Source organism: Hipposideros armiger, unplaced genomic scaffold, assembly GCF_001890085.2.
Source record: "Hipposideros armiger isolate ML-2016 unplaced genomic scaffold, ASM189008v1 scaffold_5, whole genome shotgun sequence".
NCBI lineage: Eukaryota > Metazoa > Chordata > Mammalia > Chiroptera > Hipposideridae > Hipposideros > Hipposideros armiger.
The window spans coordinates 1159813-1169990 of NW_017731355.1; the positions used below are offsets into that span (position 1 = coordinate 1159813).

General features: G+C 43.4%; 1 protein-coding gene across 1 annotated transcript in view; it reads right to left on the bottom strand.

Annotated features, from left to right (window-relative positions):
* Positions 1-1813: 1813 nt before the first annotated feature.
* PRKCH (protein kinase C eta) overlaps positions 1814-10178 on the bottom strand; it is a 208317-nt gene continuing 199952 nt past the window's right edge. Inside the window, exon 13 of the mRNA XM_019644458.1 lies at positions 1814-2014. Within this exon, the coding sequence (XP_019500003.1) occupies positions 1829-2014 (186 nt within the window). The 3' untranslated portion in view covers positions 1814-1828. The remainder of the gene's footprint in view (positions 2015-10178) is intronic.

The window sequence follows — 10178 nt, forward strand, 5'->3', positions numbered from 1 at the left end:
ACTTGTAGATCCATCCTGTTCTACCTGAAGGCAGGAGCATGGACTGAAAGCCTCTGAGAGACTAAAATCTGAGGTCAGCCTTGACTCTGAGACTCATCTGGCTCTCCCTGCTCCTCCACTTTGCAGCCAGGAAAGAGAGAACAGGTCTGTTTCTGCTTTCATAGTCCCAAGCTCCAACCGTGAGGTGGTAGTGATGGTTTCTGGAGAACAAATTTTCTGACAGCAAAGATTTATAAAGACAGTCTTAAAACAGACAAATAATACTCAGGTTTTAATGCGTAGTTTCATCTGCTTTAACAATAGAAGGGAGATAATGAATGCAGGATGAAGGGGGCAATGGAGTAATTTCTTTGTAAATCTAGTGATCTGGTGTCAGGTCCAGCACACTCATGTCTCATGGGTTCTGCTGCGCATGAGCAGAGTTTGGTTTTGAGTTGTTGAATGTTCCACAGGATAAAGTTGAAACCTACCTTGCGTAATAATGTGTCTTGAGATACAAGATCCAAATGTACTTTGAAACTCATTAAAAATGTAGGCAATGGCTAAAAGTATTTTTTCCTCTTTCAAAATCTGTCTGATTTCAGAGAAAGAGGACTAGTTATATAAATAGAGCAATTAGTCTAATAAGATTTTCTTCCAAGAGGGAGAACACACTGTATTTTCTACCTAATAGTTGGATCTGGCTGTTGGGCAAACAAAATGACCTTCTCCTTTCATTCAATTTCAGATGAAAGAGCAGAGAGAGTTAGCAGTTAGTGCTGGCAAGCTAGAAGGGAAGGAGCCTGTGCCAAAGGACGTTCCCATCAATATTCTGCTGAGACGCTCTGAAATGGGAAGAAGGCATTGTGTGGCTCTACAGGGAGTCCTGGGGAACGAAAGCAGAGAAAGGGCACAGGATGCAGAATAGAGTATGGCTCATGGCCGTGATGGCCAGCCTCAACATGGGCGTACCACAGGGGGCTGACAAATGCATGCTTGTGTGTGCATGTTGCAGCCACCTGTGTCTCTTTTGCCACTGTCACAGATAGCCTGACCTAGTTAAGAAGGCCACTCACCAACCTTCTCCTTTCACACCCCTTTTTGCGAGCTGTGGGGGTGAGGCACAGACCCAGAATGGCCTGTGCCAGCAGCACCATTCAGCCCAGGGTAGCGGTAAGAGGGACAAGGGTGGGCATGTGAGTTAGCTGATGGGGCAGCATGGGAGGAGAGAAACACCAGGGCTTTGATGTGGTGTTGACAAGTCAGTTTTCCATAGGAGAAGGCAGAGACGGATATTTAAAATGAGGCTGACGAGAGCCCACGGGGGGTGGGATGGGGTTTGGGAGTGGGGGGAGGGGGAAANTTTCTTGAGTCAAAAGGGACTGGGCCTGTTCTGGCCTGAGCTCTGTGCTGTAGTAGCTGTTACAGAGCCAGGCTCTCCAAGCCAAGGGGCCAGACTTACCGAAGTGAGTAGCATTTCATGCCCCCTGTGCTTCCTTGGGGACTTGGGACAGGTGGCCTGACTAAGGAGCACAAGGAAACTGGCTTAGAAATGATGAATGTCTCATTTAGCCAAACTGTTTTGGAGAAACCTATGAAGTGTCAGGCTCCTTAGGCACCAGGAAATTTTAACGTAGGTTAAGGAGGATGGGGCCAGGGTAAGTGAGAAGTAAAAAACTTTGTGAGAAGTAACCGGGGCACATGTAGAGGTGTTGCCTCAGAGGCAAGGAGCCCAGCCTCCTCTGGGGTGAGGCTGCTCTGCCAAGGGTCAGGCTGAATTTTCTGGTTTGGTTATTCCATAGGGAGCTATCCAGTTACTCAGTGGACTTTGATGGAACACTATGACATTTTAAGAAAAAGAAAGTCTACCATGATGGTCTTGGACACTTACGATTCTGGGCCTGAAAGGTGGTTCTAGTTGGCGATGGTTCAGCTGGGCCCAGTCTATTTCCTTAAAGAAAGGATGTCTCAAGATGGCATGCTCACCGCCCTGAGTCACGCTGCCCAAGCGCATGGTGGGGTTCTTGGTCATGAACTGGGAGAGATGGGGAGAAAGAGAGTCAGTCATTCAACCATATATAACAAGTGTGCTACAAGATGGCTGGCATCAGCTCGGGCAGAGGAGCCTGTGTGAGGCTTTCTGGCTGATCTTGCTTAACTCGCTGAATTTTCCATCATGGGCAGCACAGCCAATGTGAATCATCCCTTAAAGGCACAATTACTCGTGTGTATTTATGGCCTGCCCCACTTCCATTTCAGACGTGGCCACTAAAATAAAGCTGAAGGGTCCAGTTTTCTGTAAATACCATGTATTTTTCTTTCCCCTTTAAAGAAAGGAAACTCTTTATAAAATAGTGCACTTTTCTCCAGCTCTGCAGTTGTAGACAGCCCACATCTTATGAATGGGGCTACTTTTAGGAAACAGCTGTGCCATTTTTCTGAGAGACCTGACTCGCTGGCCAGGATTCCTGCTCTCTGACAAGACCATAGAGAGAAGAGTAAGAGTCATTATTTTGAAGGTCTGTGTGAAGAAGCCGCGAGGGTGAAAAACTTAAAGCTCTATGTTCCGGCTCTAGAATAAACAAAGTCGGCCACTTTTCTTTATGTAACAAAGCCATCATAGTTTTAAATGAAAAGTTTTTTTCTTCAAGATGCTCCCTTCTCCCCTGCCCTTCCATTTTGAAATGTTTAATGATTGAGAATCTTGCTACATAGGCCATAAATGAAAACGAACATTGCCATACATTCAAGCAATGTGTGTATGTATTTGTATCAACTGGGAAAGTTCCTTGGGGCTGAGCTCTTATCAAGATGTTTTGGGCTAAATCTACTTTCACAAAATGGCCAATAAAGGTGTTCTGATCTTGTCCTGACCAAGGACTAGTACAGGATAATTCACTTTTCATGGTCAGAATGTGATTTTCGATTTCAAAGACACTTAAGCTAATTCAATTTTCAATTTTTCAAAGAAANAAAGCTGATCAACATTTCAAAGAATGCTTTGTAGTTATTCTCCTTTCAAATACTTAAGGCCGGATGTTGAGTTCAGCATGGAATAACTTGGGAAGGTAGGAATGAAAGGCTGTGGGGATAAGGACTAGCTGGGGCCAGCGTGGGGCAGGGGGTTGGAGGGAGGATGGAGAAGGCAGGGTGATAAGGCCTGAGGATGTCTAAATATTCCTTATCCTAGAGGCAAAGGTGGTCTTGAAGAAGGGGAGGGTCAGTGTGACCTCGTCCTGACCTCACGCTGCCAGCTAAGCTCAGGGCACCCAGCAGCAGACTCAGCCCCTGCTGACTGAAGGGCGTTTGGCCAGTCTGCCCCAGAAAGTGCAGGCGGGAGGCTGGCCTTGTGATCCTCAGAAGGGATGCAAGGTTTAGAAGAACCGATGAAAAATGTGAAACTGAGCTCTAACCCTTGAGTTAGAGACTCTGAGTTTTTGGTAAATATCCTGTACCTCCCCCTCTCCTCTTATATAAAAGAGAAACCAGAAAGATGCACTGGAAATCCTATCAGAGCAAAATCATTGGCTGTCAATAATCTGACTGGTCTGGAGTTACCTAAAAGAATGGACTTAACCCAAACTGGGGGACCCAGGCAGCAGGCTTGAGAACAGATTGTGAAGAGGGCAGCTGCTGAGTGGTTACACAGACTCATCAAAGAACGATGTGGTCCTTTGCAGGGCTGTGACAATGGATTTTGTAAGCAAACACAGGAGGCATGCTTTATTCTTTATGGTTCTTGACCACTGTGGGATAAACCACATCACGTAGCTAATCAGCCTCACAGAGCAAAAAGACCCTAACCTGCAATTAGCTATGAAGGCCAAAATGATCCACCCTCAGAATGATGCCTCCCTTTCTATAGAAGTTTGTTGGATTAGAACTTCAAAGATTTGGACTCCAGACTGGATTCACTCCTTACCACGTCTGAAACCTCGCAGCAACCAATAACAACTTTACTGAACTCCCTTTTCTTCCCATTTGTAAAATGTGCCATTGTGTTTTCCCCTGGAAATAGTGGTAGGATTACCTGTCTTACCTCCTAGGGATATTACGAAGATCTAGTAAAATGACGTAGGTGAGAGCGCCTATGAAAGGCTAAGTGCTACATATATATAGGAGGGGGGCTCCTAGGTACTCTAGTCAGTCCAAGTCATTTTTCACCTTGGAATGCAAAAAAGAATCACCAGCAGAGGATATTACTACTAGCCAGACACTCCTTGCTGTTCTGTAATTCCCCATCCCTTTTGTAGTTAGAGGGAGGTAATGTTCTGGCCAATCAAATGTGAGCGAGGTGATGTGTGTCCCTCCTCAGAAAGGCAGTTAGGCAGTGCGCACCTCCTCCATCTCGTTTCTTTGCTATGGCAGCCTTGGAAGCTACATTTTTCCAGATGGCACAGTTACAAGATGGAAGAGGGCCATTGAACTTGCACTATGCTTTATGTGAATCAGAAATGAACATTCTGTCTAGCCACTGAGAGTCTGAGCACTGCAGCAATGATTACCAGTCCTTAGTCTGATTCAGAATGGATGTTTTGGTCAGTAAGAGGCTACACTCATTTAAGGGATGTACAGAAGGTTATGCCAAACTTTCTTCTCAAGAATTCTATCCATTCTGCTCAAAGCTATTATTTTAATAGGGTATCTACTCTGCCAGAGGGGATGGGACAAATTCTTCTAGACAAAAAAAATTTCCTTTTGCTACAAAATGCGTTTATTTCCAGCCAGATAAAATTGTCCAACTGCATATATGGGTACATATTATAAGGTCCTTCTTTGATAAGTGTCCCGTTTACAAGAGCCATTTCTAATTATTAAAATGCATACCAAACAAACATCTTCATTTCTTAAAATATAATTTAAATAAACTGCTAACGTATAAGCCATAAGTCTGGTCGTTGACGTGAGTGGCGTGCGATTCTTCACTGAGGAGTCCAGAGCAATATTGACACATTGCCCCAGGTTAGGATTCCAGGAGGCAGCAGGCAGCAAGCACCTCTAGTTCACCTGCTGATGGTGTAGACTGTTGCTGTTGGGGCAGTGAGCCTTCTGTGAAAAAAGACTTAAGTGCAGACAAAGAAGTATGACATATGCAATGTGGAAAGGCATTTCACAGAATGCAAACACCACTCAGGTAAATTAATGGACTATAGAATGAAAGCTTGGTGAATGCAAATCTGTTTACACAACTGGGTACTGGTGGCACCGTCTTACAAGGCATTCAATAAATATCTATTAAGGTAAGGATAAGAGAATAAGCTGGAATGTTGTCTTGGTGCCCAATATCTGTTTTCAAGATTGGGCTTTAAGTTATGAATTTTTTGCATACCATTTTTTTTGTTCAGAGTAAATAATTTTATTTGGAAAGCTGTCCATTTCCTTATCTTTAGATTCTTCGTTAGCATTTCGAGACTTCTTGCAAACTGCCAGTATTAGGGGCTCATTGGCTTAAAGGGAGGTCCATACAAAGTCTTGATTTGACCGTTGAAGTAAAAAGCCTGTTTGGCTCAGAATTCCTAGGATCTACTTTATTCTTCACACCTTCTCTTGTTTTGGTTCCTGTTAATATCCCAAGCTCGAAATAGCCACAGAAACTCAAAGGTTGAACAGTATATTTCTTCATGAAATCTCATGTCAGTATCAACTACTTCCGGTGCCATGGCTCCCTCAGGACTTGAAATAGTTGATCTCTTGAAGTTCTGTCCTTTGGAGTTCTCCACCTGCTCCTGGACAGTAATGTTCTTGTTCTAAGGCTGATGCTGGGGAGTTCCCCACCAAGGAAATTCCTGGAAAATCTGTAGCCCCTTGTGATTCTCATGCTGTCTCCCTCATTCCCCATAAGGCTAAGGCTGCAATTCAGGAGACACAAAGGAAAAGTTTCTAAACTCATCCTGGTTAATCATAGGAAGATGTCCCTCATCAATTGGAGTTAAAACTGGCTCTTCTTTTATGAAGTCAGGGTCAAAATTACTGACATCTTCTCGGGATTTCTGTCAAAAAGGAAACAAGGGTCAGATTCTATGCACCTGAGACTTACTCATCTTCCATGGGACTTAGTCCCTTCCAACGAGTTCAGAGAACTTCTGTGCTACTCACTCAGCAGCATTATTTACAGTTATAACAATTATGATTAAGCAGCATTTTATAGTAATTCTACTGCATTGTGTGTGATTATGGCATTTGGTAACCAATGGGGTGTTCGTTTTTGGTTTTTTTTCTTTGCTNAGAGTAGTATGGGGTTGATGTCTGCAGGTGGGGGCTGGTCAACCATATCCCTCTGCTCCCCTTTAGTCATGAGAACTCAGGCTGGAAGAACCTGAGGAATCATCCAGATTATATCTGACGCTGTCATATCAAATGACTACTAGACTATCCCTAGTTTCTAACTTGAACTCTCTCCAAAGAAGATTCCTGTCTCAACCTCTGCAACCCACTTGAATGTTTGACTCCACAATCTTCACTTTGTCCAGCCTAAATTCTTCTAGCTATGGTCCAAACCCTGAGAAGAATGAAACCTCTGTGAGGTGAGAACTGCCTTGGTGGCATGAGAAAGGCGGCTCTGGGTGGTCTGGAAGGGCTATTGCATGAGGACAGGGGTGCTACAGCCCAGTTTTTAGTAATCCATAGGACTTACAGGGTCTCTCATTTTATTGGAAAACCTCCCAGATATCTTCATCTAGGTTGAAAAGGCCCTAAGGGCTTCAACCCCTTAAGCATGCCAGGACCCAGTGAGCTTCTTGAGCACACAGCCCTCTCTTTTCTGAACTGTCCTCAGGCATGTTGAGTGCCTAGAAGGTGCCCCACAGGTACCGGTGTTGGGATGTGGTCTCTATGTTATTTGGACAGAGGTGAATTAAATGTATCTTCCAGTTTAATCTGGCAGAACAAAAAAACTCCTGAAATGCTTGAGAGAAGATCCACTTTAGGGAAAACCATAGCTATTTCTTGGCCTCTGCCTTTTAGGTTGAGCAGCACAGTGTCAAGCTTACTACTGATCCTGCATGTCAATCAGGTCAGGATGGACTCAAGACTTCCTAGGAGACGTTTTTAAAAGGGTCTCCTGAGCAATCTCTGTAGCCAACTAGGTAGAAAAGTAAAATCCCTGCACCTTGGAGCTGGTACAGCATTCCCATCAGGCGAGATGGGCTGCGTGAAGAGTGTAGCACTCTGTCCATTTCCTGTTAGCCATCTCACGCAACTTTCCATCGATTCTCTGGCATAGCCGACAGTAATAACTGCTAACATTGTGCATTTTCTATGTCCCAGGCATGGGGTAGGTGCTTGACATAGACTTTCACTGCTAACGCCTGCTGTAATAGCCTGAGGGGNGGCCGGCCCCAAAAAATATTGTTAAGAGCGATGTCAAAGAGTTTATTGCCTTTCTTCTGAGAGTTTTATAGTTTCAGGTCTTATCTTTAAGTCTTTAATCCACTTTGAGTTTATTCTTGTGAATGGTGTAAGAAAGTGTTCTAGTTTCATTGTTTTGCATGTATCTGTCCAGTTTTCCCAACACCATTTATTGAATAGACTTTCTTTATCCCATTGTATATTCTTGCCTCCTTTGTCATATTAATTGACTACGTAGGTGTGGGTGTATTTCTGGGTTCTCTATTCTGTTCCATTGATCTACGTAACTGTTTTTATGCCAGTATCATGCTGTTTTGATGACTATAGCCTTGTAGTATAGTTTGATATCAGGCAGTGTGATAACTCCAACTTTGTTGTTCTTTCTCAAGATTGCTTTGGCTATTCAGGGTCTTTTGTGGTTTCATATAAATTTTAGGTTTATTTGTTTTAGTTCTACAAAAAATTCCATTGGTATTTTGATAGGGATTATACTGAATCTATAGATTGCTTTGGGTAGTATGGACATTTTAATGATGTCAATTCTTCTTATCCATGAACACAGTATATGCTTGCATTTATTTGTATCTTTAATTTCTTTCTTCAATGTCTTACAGTTTTCTGCATACTGGTCTTTTATCTCCTTGGTTGAATTTATTCCTAGGTATTTTATTTTTGATACAATTGTAAATGGGATTGTTTTAATTTTTTTCTGATAGTTTGTTACTGGTGTATAAAAATGGAATTGACTTCTGAATATTAATTTTGCATCCTACTACATTACTGAATTCATCTATTAATTCTAATAGCTTTTTGGTGAAACCTTTATAGTATCGATATAGTATCATGTCATCTGCAAATAATGAGTTTTTAGTATTATGTCATCTGCAAATAATGACAGTTTTGCTTCTGTCTTTCCAATCCAATGCTATTATTTATTTATTTATTTATTTATTTATTTTAAAGATTTTATTGAATTGGGGGAGGGGAACAGTGCTGGGAAATCAGGAGAAGGGGAACAGGTAAGTTGCTGTCGTTTTGTTCTTCAGTCTAGTTGTGGAGGACGTTGCTTCAGTGGCCCATGTTGGTATTATCATTGCGCTCTTCCTGGGCGAGGCAGATCAGTCGCTGGCTTCCAGACGGCCGCTCACAGTGGCTGCTGGCTGCTCACGCTGGCTGCTGGCTATACACGGTAGCTCATGGCAACCCACTGCCACAGGGCCTGCAGCCTACACCGTCGCCAGCGACTCATGGCAGCCCAGCTCCACGTAGAGCTGCTGTTCACCATCTTAGCTATAGAGGGCAGTGTCACTGGCCCTTATATGTGGGATCTGAACCAGGGCCTGCTGCTCAGAGCTGGCGTCCCAAGCCAACTCTTAACCAATGCGCCACTCTGCCGGCCCTATTATTTATTTTTTATTTATTTACTTACTTACTTACTTACTTACTTACTTATCTGATTGCTGTGGCTAGGACTTCCAAAACTATGTTGAATAAAAGTGTTGAAAGTGGACATCCTTGTCTTATTCCTGATCTTAAAGAAAAAATTTTCAGCTTTTCACTTTTCAGTATGATCTTAGCTGTGGGTCTGTCATTTATGGCTTTTATTGTGTTGAGGTATGTTCCTTCTATTCCCACTTTGCTGACAGTTTTTATCATAAATGGATGTGGATTTTCTCAAATGCTTTTTCTGCATCTATTGATATGATCATATGATTTTCATTCTTCATTTTGTTTATGTGGTGTATCACATTAATTGANAACTCTAAAAGAACATATAAAATATGCAAATTGGGACTTTATGTCACCTTGGTGATTGGAAAACTAGCTAATATGACAGGTTATGCTCAAAAAATCAAATGGTAGAGGAGAGAGTACAGAACTAACTTGTACTGGGGAAGTGAGGGAGGGAGACAAGGAGGGGAGAGAGAACAACTGAGAGGGGAGTGGAGGTGATTGTGGCCGGGCGGCCTGGGACAGGATGAAGCTGAGGGCGGCACTCTTAGCTTTGGTTCTAATTCAACACAGGAAGGAAGGGAGAGTACAAAGCCCCATCTGCAGCTGCACTCTGGCCCGCTTTGTGCAACATGCAACTCAGTTCAGAGGAACTGACGACCACAGGGCTCGGTTCCCCTGCAAATGTCGCAGGCTGTATCTGAGGCTTATCCTCAGATGACGTCAAATGAGAGGTGATAGGACCCAGTGTGACTCTGAGCCAAGGGCAAGCACAGTGGGCTGGCTAGTCATTTGAAAGAAAACAGCCAGATTAAGCAATCAGGATGACCAAACCTGGAATAAAGAAGATACAAAGTTTTATGGTGTTGGCCTGTAATATGGTCAAGGCCAAATCTGTGGCTGCAATAGTTTCAAGGCAGCCTGCACCCAATTAAGATCAATAAATGATAAATGGGGTGTTCGTTTTTGGTTTTTTTTCTTTGCTACCAAGTAGCTGTTGACATGTGGCTGCCCAGTTAGGCCAAGAGGTTCCTCCAGGAGGGGAGAGGGGGGACTGGAAACCCCACCAAGGCTCAGAGGTTATCCCAGGGGTTCAGACAGGGTTTACAAAATCCAGTATGACCCAGTCTATTTCCTCTTTCCTTGGGGAGGCCCGAGTCCCAATTGCGACACTCTGGCCTGCCCCAATTCATTTAAGAGGGGTTACCAGCTCCAGGCCCTTGACATGCAAATCCTCCAATCTCACTGCTGATAAATGGTTATACAGGCAGGATGACTAATACTACACTGCCCAGCTGGCAGTTTCTCTAGTGTTCCTGCTAATCCTGGTTTCACACCCTTTTTATTATTCTTAAAGCCCCACAAAAGTGGGGGAGAATGAATTGGCCTTAATAGAAGAA